This window comes from Panthera onca, chromosome E1 (assembly GCF_046562875.1).
Source record: "Panthera onca isolate mPanOnc1 chromosome E1, mPanOnc1 haplotype 2, whole genome shotgun sequence".
In the NCBI taxonomy this organism is placed as follows: Eukaryota; Metazoa; Chordata; class Mammalia; order Carnivora; family Felidae; genus Panthera; species Panthera onca.
This window is the reverse complement of record NC_138352.1, coordinates 25,934,587-25,956,832: the sequence shown is the minus strand read 5'-3', so window position 1 is coordinate 25,956,832 and position 22,246 is coordinate 25,934,587. Positions and strand designations below refer to the sequence as shown.

Here is a 22,246-nt window from a genome sequence, read left to right as displayed (position 1 = left end):
CACTCTCAGTCTATAGACAGAAGTACTTAATTCTTCAAACATGTTGATACGTTCTGTGTGCCAGGTGTTTGCTAGGTACCAAGAAAACAACAAAAAGGAGGAGGATAAGAGGTCCTGAAAATCTTCATAGGGAAAATGATACTTGAGCCAGGGTCTTGAAGCACGAGCGCACTCAACAGACAAGAAAGACAAGACACTGGGATGCCCGAAGGCAGAGGCAACATCCTGGGATAAAGGTACTAACACTTCAATGGAACTTTCAAAGCTATTCTGGTAGGACAGCTTTAAGAAAGGAGGACCGGGCCAACGGCCAGGCAGGCAGGCATGTTGGCACTGATAAAAAGTCTGGGCTATTCTGCAGAAAGTGGGAAATAATCAAAAGGTTTTATTTCGAGAATCATGTAAGAGGACTCAAATATGAAGGACTGGTTAGAAAGAAAAAAGACTGAAGGAAGGAAAAGTCACTATTCATGTGAGTGATGAGGGCTCAAATAAGCTATTGCCAAAGGAGGAGGGAGACCACGATTTAGGAGGAGGGGATGATGCTCCTCGTTAGTTAACCAAACCTACAGCGTGGCCGAGAGAGGGAAACAGAGACTTCCCAGGACACAGGCCTAGGTGACTAGAGGTTGCTGGCACGGAGTATACTTTCCACTTTTGATCTCTTTCTTTCATCTGTTGTCACTTTAACTTGCAAGTCACGCAAACAAAATATAACCGAGCTGTTTCTGAGAACTATACCCCATGCATACCCTTCTCTGTATGTATTATAATTCTGAAATTAGAGCATTTATAAATATTTTTGGATCCTACAACTGGGGAGGGTAACAGCAAATTGAACTGTTAAAAACAGCCCAGGAGAAGAGTCTGTTTAGAGACTAAATAAATCTCGGTCTAAAGTTTAAATATGATGCAAGACAATTTTTCTCTCAGGAAACCAATTTTCAAATTAAACAGTCACTTTTGGGTAGTTTTCTTCCTCCCAGTAACTTTTTTTTTTAAATATTTAACTTTGAGAGAAAAACAGAGTGCAAGCAAGGGAGGGGCAGAGAGAAAGAAGGAGACACAGAATCTGAAGCAGGCTCCGGGCTTTGAGCTGTCAGCACAGAGCCCAATGCAGGGCTCGAAGCCACGAACCATGAGATCATGACCTGAGCTGAAGTTGGACCCTTAACCGACTGAGCCACCCAGGTGCCCCCCTCCCACTAACTTTCTAAAGAAACCAAAGAGGCCTAATACAAGATAATGGCCCCCATCTCTTAAGCCACATTAGGCTTAATTCCCAGTGTAGACTGCTGCCACAAAAGGAACAAGAGAGAAATGTCTCCTTGCCTTCACCCACTTCTCCTTTCCTCCGGTGTCAAAACAGATAAGGTCATTCATTAAAGAAAGCTAAAAAAGCCGCAAAGGCCTTACACAAGGCAGCATGGCGAGGCAGCAGGGAGAAAGCCTGGGCTCCGAGCCCAGTCGCGCTCTCGTGGCTTCCCCTCCAGGAACCTCTGTTCCAAATCCACCACGGCTGCAGACTAGGAGCAGGGCAATCAGAAAGAAGAGATTTGTAAAAAGAGGATTTCCAGTTACTATGAGTGAAAAAGAACCTTCACCACCACGAGTCTAATACCAGGACCTCAAGTTTGGTCGTTCTTCTATTCTTCAGACAATGCACAACGAATCTGAACACACACGTGCTACAGGGGAAAGAAGAGGTCTGAAAGTTTTCAGCTTTGTCGCTGGGCACCAAGAAACACTTACTGCACAAAGTAACGAAAGCACGTATATATATAAAAATTGAACACAAGGTAAACTCTCCATCAGATCTTGCTCAATAGTATTCGGTCCTCACATCCTAGTCAGGCAACCAGAGAATTCACTAATAATGACAAGGCTAATTAAGAAATTCAGTCCATTAAAAAATATCACTGGGGGCGCCTGGGTGGCTCAGTTGGTCGAGCGTCCAACTTTGGCTCAGGTCATGATCTCGCGGTCTGGGAGTTCGAGCCCCGTGTCGGGCTCTGTGCCGCTCAGAGCCCGGCGCCTGCTTCGGATTGTGTCTCCCTCTCTCTCTCTGCCCCTCCCCCACTCATGCTCTGTCTCTCTCTGTCAAAAATAAACAAACATTAAAAAAAATTTTTTTAATTAAAAAAAAAATCACTGAATTCAACTTCTTTGAAAACTGACTCACGCTAAGAAGTCAACATTTTATTTTCCAAGATTCTCTTCCATTGTTAGCTCCAATCCCTATTTACTTTATCTCTGAGGTCATAAACTGGCCATGAAGCCCATCAGTCCACAAAAGTGTTTTATTCTTCCGCAGAGTATTTTTTAAAAAGCAGGGGATTCCACATAAAACTCCATCTTCTCAGCTTTTCTTAAACAAGGGAGCACCTGTCAACCTTGAGCCACATCTCTGCCTGACCAGAGTCGTTGCCCCTTTCGGCAAAAGACAAGGCCGCTCTCGTCACTCACTTCATTTACTGCCATTCATCCTTTTTGAATAGATATTCAAATAGATCTTCAATGAGATTGCTCTGTCCATTCAATAAATTGGACTAATTTTGCACTCAGCCAAGAAAATAATATAAATTGCCATGTTTTTACCTGCCTGTGACACTTACCATTATCCTAAGTTTTATATATTTGATGACTTTCAGGTACCTATCTAATACACACACATACATGAATAGCTCAGGCTAAGATTATTCTCATAAGTGTGTATGTAACAATTCACAGTTGCCCTTCTGAAGGCCAATTTCCTTTAGGACCTAGGCTATTATAAAGTCGTAGGCTGCCTGTGTAAAATGTACTGATGACTCCACTCACTACAAAGTAAATCAACTGAAACAACAATCTCAACTTCTACCTTATGATCGATCATCTTCAGCTCACAAGCTGATTCTCTGCAGCAGTACTTAAACTTATTCTTTTGTAGACTGGGAACTTCTGGAAGCCCAGTGTTAAGCAGCTCTGTTGGAAAGTTTGCTTTATATTACGGTGAAATCAATTTCCATTTAACTGCTAGCTTTCTGGGCTGGATTCCAGCCCAAAACTAACTTTGACATTACAAAGTTACTCACAGAATTGAGGCCTGGCTTCCCTAAATCAATGAATACTTTCAATTATGAATATGAAAGAAAAAATTGTTTTAAAATAGCAAAGTCTACCTAAAAGCCACTGGCCTCACACTTTATTAAGATTCAAACTACAGCCCAGCTATCAATTCTAAAGCTGATAATGCACATTATTTCCATCTCCAATGACCCATCTCTAATAGGGTGGTATCAGTATTTGGCATCAAATGTCCCTTAGAAAGTGAAAAACTACAGAATAATGCCTTGTTTTGCATTACGTGCTACAAACTTGCTTGCCAATTTTATATGATAGGAGACTTAGTTGATAAAATTATATTCTCATTAACATTTATGCAATATAATATATAAGTGAAAGATTAATTTAAGACACAGCAATCAACTTTTTTTTGGTCTATAAGGAAAAAACATCAAGCTTTAGTCAAAGTTTAAGAACATTAAAAATTATGACAGAAATCAGGTTGTTAAGACAATTAACATTACCACAGAACACAATGAGAATTTTACAAGGCACAGTCAAGTGCTTTTAAAGGACTGTGTGCCGTAAGAAATGGCAGGAGCTTACCCGATTCTCATCATAAATAATTTGGACAATACTGCGGTGTTTCTGCTCCACGGGAGGAGGGGACACAGGCTTCTCAGGCTCAGGAGGCTTAGCGGCTTCTTCTTCGAGCTGTTGCTAAGAGACGCAGAAAGAAAGAATCAGGCATCTGATGTACGTCACCCCCCCCCAGTAATTAATCGCCAGAGATAACACATGCTACTGAGCAATGTTTTGCTGAATCTATAGGGTAACCTCTTAATCTACTAGGGTCTAATGGACCCAAGGGTTCTAACAAATCCAATCAGACTTATTTTGACTAAGAACTAAGTAACATAATCATTAGAGAAATCCTTGTATATTTGAATTCTGATAAATTTAAAGCAAAAAAAAAAAAAAAAAAGACAAGAGAAACTAAACATATGAAGCTACCCCAGATACCTCCATCACAATGACCTTTTGTAGCACAGGAAAAAACACTTTCATAGGTTACAGATCCACAGTGTGCGCTAACATCTGGCAGGAAAAGCAGGGCCGCACAGCACCTACAGATTAATCCTCAACTCAGAACAGGACCATGCTCAGCCCCCAGCCAATCTTTACATTTTGCAGCCGAGAGGCCCTGGCAAAACTACAAGTTTGGGTACAGTTACAAAACAGAAAGCTATCTGCATTACTCTGCCTGAGTTTGAGTCTTCGGGTCAACTCTTACGAGCCCTGTGATCCTAGGGTCCTTTCTAGGTCTCAACTTCTTCAATCCTGAACAAATATATAAACCATTCATATGTAAAGTAGAAACATTAACCCTATCTATCAGGTAGATTTTGGAGAAAATTAAATAACTCAATATATATCAAGCACATGACAACTATAAATAGTCAATAAATATTACCTACAATTATTACTGAAGCAAGCAGAGACTTTGCTTGGTTCACTGCTTTTTATTTTTCAGCACTTAAGCCAGGGCCTGACACCTAGTAAATGCTCTAGGATTAGTCTTGTGAATAGAAGTTTACTGGCTAAGACGACAGAAAAGACATTGGGTGAAGATGTTATGTCTACTAAAACCTAGAGGAAAATTTTAACTGTGCTACGAAGACAGATCAAGACTCCTAGTCAATTAGGTCAGATCACACCCAACCTAAGGATAAAATTCCTCCAAGAGACAAGCTTCAAGGACCACTTCCACCTTGGAATTCAAAGTACTTTTGCAAGCTGCTATCTTTATAAGTAAAAGACAGATATCTGGAGTTGTGAGATCATGTTTATGGGGTTAAGTTCCTCAACCATTCTTTCTTAGCTCTGCTCAGAAGCCTTCTTTGAGGGTCCCTGTTAAGTAGGTGTGGAGAAAGGAAAAAACCAAGTTCCAGAAATCCCATTTTGTTCTGAGTACTGAAGTAGCCCCGGGACAAAACCATTGTAACAGGAAGACTAAAAACAAACGAAACAAAAAATATAAACTTTTCCTCACTTACTTTGTTCTTTCATACAAGAGGTTTACAATAATTTTGCAAATTTAACATATTTAGTTGAATTTTTGTTGAATTGTATAAAACATATACAATTTTGTGTGTTAATGGTATTAACATTATTAATTAACATTATTAACACTGTGTTTCTATGCATCTATGTTATGTTTCTTTACATTTCTCAATAAAATTTGTAGTTCCTATACGTCTCATAATGGTCATGCAATATATTTTTTAATTATGATAATGGGTTACACATCATTGAGCATTTACTATATGCCACATTAAATTAAACAATATATTCATGATCACAACTCATACATCCATCACATAAGGTAGCTGGTGTTGTTAACTGCATTACTGCAATTTTACAAGTGAACAAACTAAAGAAAAGACCAGATAAGACCAACCCAGCAGAATCAGACCCACTAAGACTTAAAAGAACTGTCAGACACATTATTATAAATTTAATAGGACTCAATAAAGAAGACTGTTTAACATTGTTTTAAAGCAAGGTAATCTTTTTTACATGAGATTTAAAAATTAGCCTAAAAGAAATTCCAACAACAACAACAACAAAAATTAGTGAAACTAAAGATATATTTGACAGATTAGATATAACTGAAAAGAGAAATGCAAACTGAAAAACAGAAGTGAAGAAACTGCCCCCAGTGAAGCCCAAAGAAGCAACCAACTGGGAAAGAAAAAACAATAAAAAGACATAGAACACAAGAGTGATAAGATGTTGTATCTAACAGAAATTTGAGAAGAGAACAAAGAAACCACAGGAAAGGATTTTGTTTAAAAAAAGAAAAAAAAAGATCATGGCTCAGAATTTTCCAGAACGGATTAAAAACTAACACATTCAAGAAGCCCAACGAATCTTAAGCTGGACAGTAGGTTAAGCATCTGGCTCTTGATTTCGGCTCAAGTCATGATCTACAGTTGGTCATGAGATCTAGCCTGTGTTACAGCTCCACACTGGGTGTGGAGCCTGCTTAACGTTCTCTCTCTTGCCCACTCTCTCACCCGCCCCCCCCCCAAAACATAAATAAATAAATAAAATACAAGCAAAAACCCACTCCTAATACATCATAATAAAAACAACAGCACACAAAGATATTAAAGGCAGCCGGAGTTGGGGCGCCTGGGTGGCTTGGTCGGTTAAGCGTCCGACTTCGGCTCAGGTCATGATCTCACGGTCCGTGAGTTCGAGCCCCGCGTCGGGCTCTGTGCTGACAGCTCAGAGCCTGGAGCCTGTTTCAGATTCTGTGTCTCCCTCTCTGTCTGCTCCTCCCCCGTTCATGCTCTGTCTCTCTCTGTCTCAAAAATAAATAAATGTTAAAAAAAAAAAAATTTTTTTTTTTTAAATAAATAAATAAAGGCAGCCGGAGAAAAGATGCAGACTATCCACAAAAGAATAAAAATTAGACCAAGGGGCCAATGTCTTAACGGTGGAAGCCAGAAGACAGCATGCTGGTACAAAAGAACCAAGTACCAAATAAAAATACCTTTCAATAAATGGCATCAATAAAAGACATTTAGGTCTCCACAACTAAATACTAAATCTGCCAACTAATGGATCCTCACTAAAGGAAATTCTGCAGGATGTTCTTCAAGCAGAAACACACAACCCCACAAGGAAGAGCTGTCTTGCAAGAAGGAATGATGAGCAAATAAGATGACAGACAAGTGGGTAAACCTAAATGAACACTGACTGTATAAAATAATGTCTTTGGTGCTTGAAATAAAACAAGGAAGAACTAGAAAAAAATGGCAAAATATCATAAAAGCTGGGAGAAAAGAGAAAGGACTCAAGAAGGTCTATGTCCCCTTGCTTCTCGAGTATGATTAAGATACTAATTTAATTTTAGGCTTCAAGTTAAACAGGCTGGTAAGTTTGAGGGGAGCCATTATAAACAATATAAAATAGTGTATAAAATACAAACTAGAGGGGTAGAAGAAAATGGAGTAAGACAAATAATCCAAGATAAGGATTAGAACAAATCAAACAAGAAACCATAAAAAAGACAGGACAACAGTATATAATAAAAACAATTGAGATATTACCAATCATCATAATCAGGTTAAAAGAAGTAAATTTTCCTGTGGAAAGACAGGGTGTCAGAGTAGATAGAAAACAAAACCCAGCTATATACATATATAAGAGCTATACCTTAAAGCACAGAAAGTAAAGGGAAGAAAAAAGACAAACTAATATCAACCAAAAGAATGCTGATCTAATTATGTCAAAACCAGGCAGAACAAATTTTACGGTAAAAAGCATTACAAGAGATAGAATGTCATTGCCTTACAATAAAAGGTTTCACTGAAAAGGAAAATAACAACTATAAACTTCTATAAACCTAAAATAAGAGACTAAAAATACACAGGATAAAAACTGAGAACCGGGGGGCACCTGAATGGCTCAGTTGGTTAAGTGTCCAGCTCTTGCTTTCAGCTCAGGTCATGATCTCACGGTTTCATGAGTTCAAGCCCCACACGGGCCCTGTGCTGACAGTGCAGAGCCTACTTAGATTCTTCCTCTTTCGCTGCCCCTCCCCGCTGGCATTCTCTCTGCCTAAGAATAAATAAACTTTAGGGGTGCCCAGGTGGCTCAGTCAGTTAAGTGTCCGACTTCGGCTCAGGTCACAATCATGGTACGTGGATTCAGGCCCCGTGTCGGGCTCTGCTGACAGTGCAGTCTGCTTTGGGATTCTCTCTCTCCCTCTCTTCCTGCCTCTCCCCTGCTCGTACTGTCTCTGTCTCAAAATAAACAAACTTAAAGGAAAAAAAGTATCTGATAAAATTCAACATTCCCTCATCATTTAAAACTGTTAGCACGCTAGGGCAGCACCTGGGTGGCTCAGTCAGTTAAGGGTCCGACTTCAGCTCAGGTCATAATCTCACAGTTCATGAGTTCGAGCCCCACGTCGGGCTCTGTGCTGACAACTCAGAGCCTGGAGCCTGCTTCAGGTTCTGCGTCTCCCTCTCTCTCTGCCCCTCCCCTGCTCATGCTCTCTCTCTCAAAAACAAACATTAAAAAAAATTATTTTTGTTTAACTCTTAGCACACTAGAATCCAACGGTTATTTCCCAACCTGATGAAAGATGTCTAAAAACACTGACATCAAAATCAGTGGCAAAAAGTAAAGGTATTCTTCTAAAAGTAGAAAAGAACAAGAATAACCACTTTCGACTCTGTATTGTAGTCCTAACCAGAGCAATAAAGCAATAGAAAAGTAAGGGAAAGGGGCACCTGCGTGGCTCAGTTGGTTAAGCATCCAGCTTCAGTTCAGGTCATGATGGCACAGATTGTGAGCTCAAGCCCCGCCATCAGGCTCTGTCAGCGCACAGCCCACTTTGGATCCTCTGTCCCCCTCTCTCTCTGCCCCTCCTCTGCTTGCGTGCGCGCGCACACACACACACACACACACACACACACACACACGGGCTCTCTCTTGCTCTCTCTCTCAAAAATAAACTTAAAAAAATTTTTTTTGATTAAGAAAAAGGTTTAAGGACTGGAAAGGAGAAACAAAACTGTGTTGCTACTGCTGTTGTTAACTATTGATATGGAGAATCTACAAATAAGAAATCAGCAATAAAAGGATAATTTAGGAAGACTTCTGGTCTATATAAAAATGTCAAAGGCAACAAAAAATGTAATTTAAAAAATATATTATTAATAAGAGCATCAAAAATATAAAGTGCCTAGAGTTTAATTAAATGCAAGGCATATAGATTGTTTATGGACAGAAAGTAACAAAACATGAAAGACATCCTAAATAAATGGACACACCATGTTCATGGATTGGAAGACTCAATGTCATAAAGATTTCATCCTTCCCAAATTGATCTCTGTATTCCATATGATTCCAATGAAAATTCCAAAAAGATGTTTTGGAGAACCAAAAAGTGTGATTCTAAAAGTTACATGAGATTGTAAAAAATTTAAATAGCTAAAACATGCCGTTAGAAGTAGGGCTTACCTCACTGGAAAAAAAGAGTTATTATAAAGCTCTAGTAGTTAGGAGAATATATATTGTATTTCTGCATGAATACCACGAAGAGGGCAATAAATAAGAATTTTCAAAACCCAGAAATCAACACATATATAGATGTAAACTTGAATTATAATAGAGGTAAAATGGTAGGGCAGTTGGGAAAGGACGAACTTTGCAATTATCCATAGATAACAGAATAGATGTGACCCCCTACCTTGAGACAGACATAAAAAAGTCAATTTTTGGTGGATTAAGAATAATGCAAAAAGCAAAACTATGAAGATTTGAAAAAGACAACTCGTCAACTATTTTAATGATCCCAGGGTAGTCTCATATAAAATATAAACAAATTCTGTTCAGCAAAAACACAATTAGGCTCAAAGACCTAAATATCAGAGTTAAAACAATAAAATTTACAGAAGAAAGTACAGGAATAAATCCTCGTGGGACCTTACATTACGCATCAGTTTCCTGGACAGGACAACAAAAGCTCAAGTAATGAAAGAAAAAATAAACCGGGCTTCCTCACAATTAAAAACTTTTGGCCTGGTGTGATTCAGTCCTACACGGCTGTTCTCTGGAACAGGAGTCATTTACCTCTGGCTGCCCCCTCTCCCACACAAGATTCCCACCCCACAGAAGATTCAGTGGACAGAGACATGAACCCCGTGAGGCCCCAGAAATATCTTTTCAGTTGTGAGACCAACAAAGGCCAAAGATTATCACTTTAAAATGGATTATGATGCAAATGAGCACCAGCTACCTTTAAGAATGGTCAGTTTGGGGGCCGATGCAAAAGATTAATCGCCCATGGTTGAAGCAGCGGCAATGAATTAGGAAGGCAGTTCAATTAAAGTAACACTGCAACTTGGAAACATCTGTACAGCCAATGGTTTCCCTTGGGGGCTTTGAAATACCACCACCTGTGATCTAAATGTAGTTCAGGGCCTGCACATGTGGACAGCACCTCGGAGCGGTGGAGGATGAAAGTGTGAAACTCCTAAGCATATCTGGAAAGCGATCTGCCCCTGTACGTCACAGCCAAGTTTCCACAGAAAAAAAAGTGAAACTGGCTGATGAGGATGAGGAGGCTGAGGAAAAAGCTCCAGTAAAGAAATCTATACTCAATACTCCAGCCTAAAAGGCCCCAAACTATCAAACCAGGATGGAAAAGACCCAAAATCATTAACACCAAGATCAAAAGGTCATGAATCCTTTAAAAAAAAAAAAAAAAAGGAGGAGGAAAAAAGTCTTAAAACAGCAAAAGGATCTATTTCTGTAGAAGACATTAAAGCAAAAATGCAAGCAAGTCTAGAAAAAGCTTGCTGAATGGTCTTGGTAAATTAAGCCCAAAGATGGGGAGAGGAAAAAGAGAGACAAATATAGTCTCTACTGAGAATCAACAATCTAGACGAAAGTTTTCTATTTTAATTTCAATCCCCGTTCCCAGTTTGCCACCCACCCACACCCCCCTTCCAGGCTGGAAGCAATCTCCCTCCTGATTTCCCAAAGCACTTTCATCTGACTGCTGTGATCCAATGAACCTTATACTTTGCTTTCTGGGACTTGTGCATTTGACTCCGCTCTTTGACCATGTTTTAATCACCTTTCCTATCTCCCTAGCTGCTCAATAAATACTTAAATGAGTCAAGTAAGGGGGGGGTAGGGAATACCTTTTTTACACCAAAGGACACTAACAGCAAAGTGAAAAGACAATTCACAGAATGAGAGAAAATAATCTGCAAATCACGTATCTGCGTATCCAGAGTAAGGAACTGTTATAACTCAACCATAAAAAGGCAACCCGACTGAAAAATGGGGAAAGAATCTGGATGTTTCTCTAAAGAAAATACACAAAAAGGCCAACAAGCACATGAAAGGGCATTTGCCATTAATCATTAAGGAAATTAAAATCAAAACCATAAGGAGATACCACTTCACATTTACTAGGATGGCTATTTAAAAAAAAAAAAGTGTAGGCACGCCTGGGTGACTCAGTCACTTGAGCGTCCAACTTCGGCTCAGGTCATGATCTCGCGGTCCGTGGGTTCGGGCCCCGAGTCGGGCTCTGTGCAGACAGCTCAGAGCCTGGAACCTGTTTCAGATTCTGGGTCTCCCTCTCTCTCTGCCCCTCCCCCATTCATGCTCTGTCTCTCTCTGTCTCAGAAAGAAACAAACGTTAAAATAAATAAATAAATAAATAAATAAATAAATAAATAAATAAATAAAAGTGTAGGGGTGCCTGGGTGGCTCCGTCGATTGGGGATCCGACTTCAGCTCAGGTCATGATTTCGCGGTCCGTGAGTTCAAGCCCCGCGTCGGGCTCTGTGCTGACAGCTCAGGGCCTGGAGCCTGCTTCGGATTCTCAGTCTCCCTCTCTTTCTGCCCCTCCCTCCCTCATGCTCTGTCTCTCTCACTTTCAAAAATGAATAAATGTTTAAAAAAAAAAAAAAAAAAAAAAAAGTGTTACCACGGAAGTAGAGCAAGTGTATCCATCCCTCAAAGACTGCTGGCGGGGATGTAAAATGGTGCAGCCACTTCGGAAAACATTCTCACAGTTCCTCAAAAATTTAAACACAGATTTACCAAAGGACCCAGCAATTTCCCTCCTGGGTATATATCCAAGAGAACAGAAAAATATATGTCCACACAAAAACGTGTACATGAATGTCATAGCAGCAGCACTCATAGTAGCCAAAAACAGCCAAAATGTGAACACAACCCAAATGTCCGCCACCTGATGAATGAATCAACAATACATTGTATCTCCACGAAATGGAGTTTTTAGTCAGCCATAAAAAGGAATGAAGTATTGATACAAGACAGAACATAGATGAATCTTGAAAACATGCTAAATGAAAGCAGCAAGACAAAAAATGTCACACATGTTATAGGATTCCATTCACCCGAAATGTCCAGATAAAAATCCATATAGACAACAGATTAGTGGTTGCCAGGGGTCAGCGAGAGGGGGAAATAGAGGGTAACTGCTAACAGATATGTGGTTTCTTCTTGAAGCGATAAGAATGCTCTGGAATTATACAGTGGTGATAGTTGCACAACTTTATGAATACATTAAAAGCCAACAGACTGTATACTTTCAAAGGATGAATATTCTGCTATGTGAATTTTTTAAATTTCAGTATCAAAAAAAAAAAACAAACATACATACAAAAATCTCCATCCTCCCTTCCCCCAAAAGCAAAATGACAACCCACAAATGAGGACATAGCTGCCATAGGCATTAACTGACAAGACACTTTAGGAAATACTACAATTAAGAAAATGACAAAGGGGCGCCTGGGTGGCTCAGTCGGTTAAGCGTCCGACTTCGGCTCAGGTCATGATCTCACGGTCCATGAGTTCAAGCCCCGCGTCCAGCTCTGTGCTGACAGCTCAGAGCCTGGAGCCTGCTTTAGATTCTGTCTCCCTCTCTCTCTGCCCCTCCCCCATTCACACTCTGTCTCTCTCTGTCTCAAAAATAAATAAGTGTTAAAAAAAAAATTTTTTTTAAATAAAAAAAGGAAAAAAAAAAGAAAATGACAAAATAACAATCCGCATAAGGAACACCAATAACCCATGAACAAATGAAAATCAGCTCTCATACCTAAACAAGGACATTCAAATTAAAACCTCAGGGAGAACTATTTCACATCCAACTGCAAAAAACTCATCAGGTGATGACAAGCATTTGCACAAACTGGAACCTGTCCATGTTGCCAACGGCACTGCCATTTTCGCACGTTCAGTATCATCTAATACACACTCAGAGAAGCGCATACTCTCGAGTCAAGCAATGCCATTCCTGGGCACGTGCCCACGAAAATCTATTCACACGTGAACCAAAAACACAGCACCACTGCACTGAAGTAGCAACAATCTAGGAACAACCCATCCAATAAGATCCAAAACAGAATGGACAAACAAGTTTTGCTATCTGGAATCACACAGTCAGACAATACAGCAGGGGACATGAATGGATGCAACTCGGGAAACGTAAAAGCAAAAAAAAAAAAAAGAAAAGAAAAGAAAGAAAAAAAAAAAAGGCAAGTCAAAGAGTATACAGGCTTGATTCCATTCATATAAAGTTGAAAACTATGGAAAAGTTGGCATTATCTTCTTTAGAAAGACAAACATATGTTCTTAGAATATCGATAAAATAACAGTAACACCAAACACTTACTTGTTTCTTCTTCAGTTTGAGGATCTGCTGTTCTACTTTTGCAATTTCTCTGTCTACACGATCCATACTCTGTATTAACTCTTCCTTTGAAAGTTTTGAAGGTGAAGCATTCTGATCATCTCCACAAGGTTGCCCAGAGATTGGAGAGGATGGAGCTTCATGTTTGCCTCCAAATGCTGGATCCTTTAGAGAAGAAAGTCAAGAACAATTTATTCCTCACTAATAGCCAATATTAACATCAAGATTCTCTTAGCTGAACAAGTCTATTTTAAGACGCAGCAGAATCATAAATGCTATTTCTCTAGCTGGTGTCCTACAGGAGCAATTTTCATACATGCACACACACACACTCCACTCCACTGACGTTTATACATCACGGTCTACACATATCATTCACTATTCTGAATATCCTAAAAGCTATTTAGAATGAGGTGGCTAAAAGGCTGAATAGCCTTGAATGTCACAATACTGAGACTGTAGAGATTATCTGGGGAAACAGTAAGGCAATCATGAAAAAGGAAGATACCGTTTCTTAACCATTTTCTTACGATGGTTCTTCTAAAGGTCTGAACTTGTAGGTCATAAACTCCATGCAAAAGCTGTGTGTCCACCCAGCTTAACAGCTATGATACGGCCAAGAGTTCCTAACAAAAACTTCTCAGACTTTCCAAGGGCAAATAATCAGGTACGGAAGTCAGAGAAATGACCTAGCACTTTTCTTGTTGCTATCACCTAGGCCTGCCTTTATAAAGGGCGGGTAAATCTGCCCATGCTACAGCGCACATAACCTCGATTAAGCCAAATATGTCATTCCATTACACCTCCAATCAGAATGAAAGCCCTCCACCCAAAACCAACCACCTTGTCAACATACACACACACACACACACACACACACACACACACGCTATTAATCTCCAGTCTAAGGTGAAGATATAAGCAATACTGTAAAGCAGATGAATTTTTGTTTTTTAAGTAGACTCTGTGCCCAGCATGGAGCCCAACAAGGGGCTTGAACTCACTACCCTGAGATCAAGATCTGAGCTGAGATGAAGTGTTGGCTTAACCAACTGAGCCACCCAAGCACCCCAAAGATAAATTCTGGATTAAGTCACTAGTTTTCTGCAGGCTGTAAGAAGCCTAGAATGAGCATAGTTCATAGGACAATACAGCCCTCAGAGTATTAAATATAATGACTAAGTGTGAGAAATGAGTAGTTCTAACAAAGAATGCACACAACTATACTTGGATAGTTGCTCCAAAACAACTTGGAACAGAGATTTTGGCTAAAATATGCGTATTTCTGAAAAATCTCATATTCTGTAATAGTATATGCTAAATATAAGACCCGGGGCTCAGTTGGTTAAGTGTCCAACTTCAAGCTAGCTCATGATCTCATCATGGTTGTGAGTTTGAGTCCCGCATCAGGCTTGGTGCTGCCAGCAAACAACCTGTTTCAGATCCTCTGTCCTCCACTCTATCTGCCCCTCCCCTGCTATCGCTCGATCTCTCTCAAAATAAATAAATAAACTTTAAAAAAAAAAAAAAAACTTCTGGGGAAAATAGAAGTGTGGCTATTAAGACCTGTACAACTTTGTATGCAGAGCATTAACAAAACAGTAACAATTCTAACAGAGGTAATAATATATTGAAGCTCCAATATCATTTGCCATCAGCCTACGATCTTTGCTCAATTCAAACTCTGTAGTTCATGCTTCTGCTGTTAAGATGTAAATCCCTGAAGTCTTTTGCTTCTAACAGAAAACAGTATGTTTCATCAAAATTAAAAAAAATAGAGGGGCGTCTGGGTGGCTCCGTCGGTTAAGCATCCGACTCTTGATTTTGGCTCAGATCGTGATCTCATTGTTTGTGAGTTTGAGCCCCTCATCAGGCTCTACACTGTTAGCATGGAGCCTGCCTGGGATTCTCTCTCCCTCTCTCTCTCTGTCCCTCCCCTGCTCACTGTCTCTCTCTCTCTCAAAATAAATAAACACTAAAAAAATAAATAAAAAATAAAAATACAAGTGAGGGTATAACCATCTTTATCAACCTTTAAAAACAAAAAAATACAGAAAAAAAACATAGGAGATAGTATCTTCACATTTTCTTTTCGACACTTGAATCTCCACTAGTTAGCTTAACAGTGAAAAGCAGAGCAGTTCTTGAATGCAATAATTTTCGAATCTTCTCAAGGTCTTCAGACATCATGAAGGCTACTTCTTTTAATTATGGGACAGCTTGATCCTGAGAGCTTTTGAAACATTAACGTGCAGAGAAAAATCATTTATGAACCACCAAGACCTCGTTATATAACACATTCTCCTGCCATACGCAAATGAGTTCATGTGTGTTACGGAACATGTAAAATAGCAAAACAGGTATTTCAACTGCAGACTTTGCAAACGCTCCTCAGGTGATCTGATGCACGAGCTAAGAACTACTAGTACAAAGCAATATCTTCCACAGACTTGCCTTCTAGTTAAACATTTAACAACAAAACAATTCCTTAAGTGCCTACTATGTGCAGGCACTAGGCAGAGGGGTGAATGAGACAGGATACTCGCCTTCATGGAGTTTCTAATCTTGTGTTGGAACATAATGATAGCAATTTTGAGGGAAGAAAGTTAGATTCCTACCTTTTATCTTATATCACAATAAAAGCCAAATGACAGCAAACATTTACATGAGCTTTATTAGCAAATCACAATGAGCCTCAAGCGAACAGAACAAGGTATTCACGCAATCTTGGGCTCAGAAAAGCCAACAGCAAAAGATATTAAAAAAAAAAAGAAAGAAGAAGAAGAAACAAAGACTGATGGATTAAAATAAACAGTCTTCTGTTGATTATCAAGATAGCAGTAACAAATATAAAAGCAAATGAGAAAAAGCATTTCCAAAATGTCAACTCTACAACTCAGTATAAAATCAAAAACTGACCAACAGAAAAACGAACAGATAGGAAAAAGAATTTACAAAATAGGAAAAATGAATAACCAGTAAACAAATGAAAAATGTAAGTTTTAGTAAGAAGCAAATAAATACAAGTTAAAATTTTATCAGATTAACAATGGTTTTTTAAATAGCAGCAAATCTGTGGCATTAGCACAATAATTGGGCACCCTACATTCTGCTGTCAAGAATAAGAATCAGTCCTACTCTTTGGCAGAACAATCTGGAAATACAAAAGGCTGAAAAATATGCCAACTCTGATCAGAAATTGATTATACTAACAGGAATTTACCTTAAGGAAATAAATAAGAATGAATACCAAAAAAATCAGCCTAAAGACCATGTCATTGCTCTAATGAACCAACAGATAACCTACATGTGTGACACATCACTTTATATCCATATATGAAATACTAAGTAACCACTAAAAATACAGTTGCAAACTTACTGACCCGAAAAGAAGCTCATGGAGCACTTAAGCGAAAATAAAGTTATAAACAATGTACAAAGTGAGCGTATTAAAATACCCACCCAACTATCGGCAAAGTTAACAATTTCTAACTGGTGAGGCTGTAAAGTAACTTTCTCCTTCAAGCTTGTCTAATTCTTCTATAGAAGATACACCCGAGCTTGGCAACATTAAAAAAAACCCCAAACTAATTCTTTCAAAATCCCTACTTCTAAAAAAAAAGTCATGGTTTACAGCTTAGGGGGGAAAAAGCAGGACCAGGGGTCAGGGGTCACGGGTTTTCACGCCAACTCAGGAGGCACCACCTAGGTTACTTAATTTTTGCCTAACATCTGTTTTCTCTACTATAAAATGGAAATAGGTTGTACAGTGATCCAACATGTCACATTTTAATGAATAAGACTTGAAGATCCCTTTCTGCTAAAAAATTCTACAGCTATAAATAACATTTGTAGTCATCTATTCATCCTTGAATAAATTCTTCTTAAAAGAAGACTTTTATTCTTTGTATTTTTTCTTTTGTTGTTCATGCTGCAAAACATTTCTTATGAACCCATAGACTATAACACATGTATTTCACACAAGGAGGTAGGCCTCAAAAATCCCAGAAGTTGAGCTTATTTCTAGAGCTTTCCCCACCTATCCTATCATTTTGTAAATTTTCAAATGTACATAAAAGTTGAAAGAACAATACAATGGATATGCATTTATCCTTCATGCTCACTAGTTAACATTTTACTATTTTTGCTTTCTCTATAAACATATCCACACACCTACCTTTTTTTTTTCCCTTTAGCAGAACTATTTGAAAACAAATTGCATACACATTCACTATCTCTTAAATCACTTTTCCCTGCATAAAAACTCAAAGAAAAAGTGTGGGTACTTATTTATCTGATATCAGGGTGGAAAGGGCCATTAGCCACAAAGGTAAATAAACATTAGGGAAGAGATATTTGCCAACAAAATGGGAAGGGGGACGGGGATAGCAAAAAGGTTAACACTACACTGTTAAAAGAGTATCAAAAAATTAGTTTATTCTTTCTAAAACAAATATTTATTCAGTACCTACTAAGTGCCAGGTACTTCCCAATCTGCAGATTTAATGGTAAGCAAAATACACAGTTAAAAAAAATAACCTCAACAACAAAATAAGGGCATAATGCACACACATGCATTTCACAAAAGGCAAGAAACAATAAGACAAGAGGAAAAGAGATTTGATCTTAATAGAACCTTCTCATAAATTCACAGTATACTTTGTTGAAAAATGTCACAAAATATAGCTATATATTAAAAGTATGTATTTCTCTCCAACATATAGAACTATATATAATTTTCCTCCGTATTGCAAGTTTTCTAAAGAAACTACTTTTTACATAAATTATAAGAACAATTTATTTTTCTTTATAAAAACTATAAGCACAGACAAACCTCACCTAAAATGTCTTTTCTCTTATAGAGCAAGTCAATAAACTGCAACTGACTTTAAGGGGATTCTCTTAAATTTAAGTTTAACAAAACTGTGGTTGTCTTAAGAACCACTGACCACATTTTATAGCCCAGCAAGCCAGTACAAAAATGCTTGAGAGTTATTCAATAGCAATGTTTCTTTACAGCAGTCCCCAGATTGTTTTCATTTACCAAAAAGGCAAAAGTACTGACTTTAAAAGGCCGGAGCACTCGGGCTGTGGTTTTCAGTTTTGTTTAACAAAATTTTTACTTTCCCATAGCACTAACCTTTAGAGACTGGCACAATCGGACTTTCTTTTGGGCACTGTGCCCGAATATGGCTAAATAAACATCACAGACCGACAACTCCACAGGGTAAGAGAACAAATATTTACCTTCTTAGCGTCTGCAGAAGACCTCAACCCTTCTGGCAGCGTGTGCACTAAAGGTAAGACCGCAGCACTGACACGCTGGAAATGGGAATCAGAAACCTGTTCCAGACGTGGCCGCTTGGATTCCAGTGAATCATGATCCACTGGGGATGGCCCTGGGTGAAACTGCTCATATCCAGTTCTCCTTTCTTGAGGCCTATTACATAAAAAGAAAAGAAACACTTGAAATGTTTTAAATGATGTACAACTTCCTGCTAACACCCCTGGTTGGACTTTAAAAGAAATGTGAAAATTATGCTTACTTTTAAAGTGAATCCCTGCCCCCCCTTCCTGCACCCCAGAAGAATAGATATAAAGTGCTATTAAACTGCCAATTCTTTTTTTCATTAAGTTATTTTTACTGTTTATTTACTTTTGAGAGAAAGAGCATAAGAAGGAAGGAGCAGACAGAGGGACACACAGAATCCAAAGCAGGCTCCAAGCAATGAGCTGTCAGCACAGGGCCCCACACGGAGCTCGAACTCAAGAATCGTGACATCATGACCTGAGCTGAAGTTGGACGCTTAACCAACTGAGTCACCGAGGCGCCCCTAAGCTTCTAATTCTAATAGAAGAGTTCCTTCAGGGGAGGTGAGAATGGTAGTGGTAAAGAGGTGAAAGACATAACAAAAGATTTCCATTTGCAGAAACTTTTAAGTTGCTGAAGGATACCCCTAAAATACAATTTTTAAACCTATGGCATAATAACTGAATTTAGTATGATCTAAACCGGAAAAGCGACTACCATTAGGAACCAATAATAAAACAAGCAGGAAACAAATCTCCCAGCAGTTGTACATGGAAACATAAGTGACTTGAGTTGTGAGGTATTATTAAGACAAGTGTCTTGAGTGAAAATGTAACATTGCTTTGAAATTCCGAAATACGTATTCTGTCTAGTTTCTGCAAGTCCGTAAGTGTCTTGCAAGTCACGAATCTGCCTTTGATTCCTTTCAGTGGGGTACTGTACAGAGTACTACGTGTGGGTGTTCATTAATTTCACTTTCCCTTTCCTATAAAAGTATTTACAGAAGCAACACTTTACTTTGTGGGCCAAGCTTTAAACGAACATCTCACAAAATATTTCTCGATGAAAAGGATCACCACTGGCTTTCCTTTTTAGAAGAGATGATGAAATAAACCCTGAGGTCTATAAAATTATTACATTACAAAAATCTGAAGGCTCACTCACGACATAAATCCTATTCCTTTCGTAAAATTCGCAATGACGTCACAAAAACTACTGGAGCAGGAAGACTTAGGAACAAAATGAGGACGGCTGCTTTTGCCGCTTGTATTCAATATGGGACTGGGGGTTCTCATCAGAGCATTAGGCGAGAAAAAGAAATAAAAGGACTCCAAATCTGAAAGGAAGAAACAAAAGTATTTCTATTCAGATGACATGATCCCATAGGTAGAAAAACCGACAGAATCGACCAAGAAAAGTTAATAAGAGTTAATAAATGAATAATGCAAAGCTACAGGATACAAATTCAACATGCAAAAATCAGTTGTATTTCTATATATCAGCAATGAACAGTCTGAAAATGAAATTAAGAAAATAATTCCATTTATAGTAGCATCCAAAAGAATAAAAGCTAGGGATAAATTTGACCAAGGAGGCCCAAGACTTACACAGTGAAAACCACAAAACATTGCGGAAGAAACTAAGGAAAATCTAAATAGTCAGATAAGACAGCCCATGCTCATGTACCGAAAGACTTCATATGGTTAAGATGACAATACGACACAAAGCTATCTATGGATTCAATGTAATTTCTATCCAAATGCCAGTGGCGTGTTTTGGAGAAACAGAAAAACCCACCACAAAATTCATATGGAATCTCAAGGGACCCCCCAAAGAGCCAAAGCAATTTTGGAAGAGAAATACAAAGTTAGAAGAACTCACGCTTCACAATTTCAAAACTTACTATGAACCTACAGTAATCAAGAGTAATCAAGAGTGATACTGCCCTAAGGTTAGACGTACAGACCAAGGGAAGAGAACTGAAAGCCCAGAAATTAACTCACATCAGTGGTCGGTGACTTTTAACAAGTGTGCCAAGACCATTCAAAGAGGAAGAAACAATCTCTTCAACAAATGGTGCAGGGGAATCTGGATCCCCACATGCAAAAGAAAGAGGCTGGACCCTTATCATAGACCACCTACAAAAATCAACTCAAAACAGATTACAGATTTAAAAGATAAGACCTAAAACTCTAAAACTCCTAGGAAAAAAATATAGGGAGAAGTCTTCCCGATTTTGCAATGAATTCTTGGATATCACGCCAAAAGCCCAGGCAACAAAGAAGGAAAAAAAAAAAACTGGTAAACTAGGCTTCATCAAAACTATCAAGAGACTGAAAAGAAAACCCACAAAATGGGAGAAATTACCTGCAAACCATGTATTTGATAAGCTTTTAATATCCAGAATATTAATGGCCTTCCCACAACTGAACAATAAAAAGAGAACCTGAAGAAGAAGAAGAAGAAGAAGAAGAAGAAGAAGAAGAAGAAGAAGAGGAGGAGGAAGAAGAGGAGGAGGAGGAGGAGGAGGAGGAAGAGGAGGAAGAGGAGGAAGAAAGAAAGAAAGAAAGAAAGAAAGAAAGAAAGAAAGAAAGAGGCAAATGATGTGAACAGACATTTCTCCAAAGACATACAAATGACCAACGCACACATGAAGAGATGCTCAACATCATTCGTTATTATGGGAACACAAATCAAAACCAAACTGAGGTACTGTTTGGCTAGACTTGTTTGGAAAAAAAAGAAAAAAAAAGAACAAGTGTTTACAAAGATGCAGAAAAATTAGAACCTTGCACACTACTGCGTGGGAATGTAAAACTGTACAGCCACCGTGGGAAACTTTTGCAGTTCTTCGAAAAGCTAAATATAGACATATGACATATGACACAGCAATTCCACCTAGGTATATAAGGTATATATCCCTAAGTACTGAAAACAGGGACTCAGACACCAAGGTATTGAAAACGGACTCAGATACTTGTACACCAACGTTCAAGCGGCATTACTCACAACTGTCAAAAAGTGGAAACAACCCATGTCCGTTGACAGATAAATGGATGAACAAAATGTGGTATCTACATCCACATTTATATATGGCGCTGTATAGTGGTAATACAGTCCACTATGTGGACTATTATTCTGCCACAAAAAGGAATAAAGTTCTGACACATACACTACAATATGGATAAACCTTAAAACATTACACTAAGTGAAATAAGCCAGATACAAAAGGACAATTACTGTGTGGCTCCGTTTATATGAAGTAATTCAAAGAGGCAAATGCAGAGAGAAAGAAGGTACATTAGAGGTTACCGGGGACTGGGGGAAGAGGAGGAAGGGGGATTATTGCCTAATGGGAACAGAGTTTCTCTTTGGGGCAATGAAAGCGTTCTGGAAATAGTGGTGATGGTTACAAAATCCTGTTGTGCACTTAATGCCACTAAACTGGAACATTTAAAAATGGTTAAAATGGTAAATCTGTGTTACATACATTTTACCACAGTAAAAAAGGTCACATGCAAGTTAATTCTTGGAATCATTATTAATAAAGACTAGCCTAGGAAATTCTAGCATATAATTTTATTTTTGAAGCTTAGAACCACTTGAGAGGGTGACCTTTGCTCTTTTTCAAC

At 38.6% G+C, this 22,246-nt stretch overlaps 1 protein-coding gene and 1 pseudogene across 18 annotated transcripts in view; one reads left to right on the top strand and one right to left on the bottom strand.

Annotated features, from left to right (window-relative positions):
- The window catches only part of NCOR1 (nuclear receptor corepressor 1), a 159,199-nt gene that overhangs the window by 97,598 nt on the left and 39,355 nt on the right, over positions 1–22,246 (bottom strand). For all 18 annotated transcript variants that reach the window (XM_078437696.2, XM_078437694.2, XM_078437704.2 and 15 more), the window contains exons 4-6: positions 18,551–18,743; positions 13,286–13,468; positions 3,652–3,765 (exon numbers count right to left, since the gene is read on the bottom strand). In XM_078437696.2, the coding sequence (XP_078293822.1) occupies positions 3,652–3,765; positions 13,286–13,468; positions 18,551–18,743 (490 nt within the window). The remainder of the gene's footprint in view (positions 1–3,651; positions 3,766–13,285; positions 13,469–18,550; positions 18,744–22,246) is intronic.
- On the top strand, positions 9,931–10,431 carry LOC132688496 (nucleophosmin pseudogene; annotated as a pseudogene).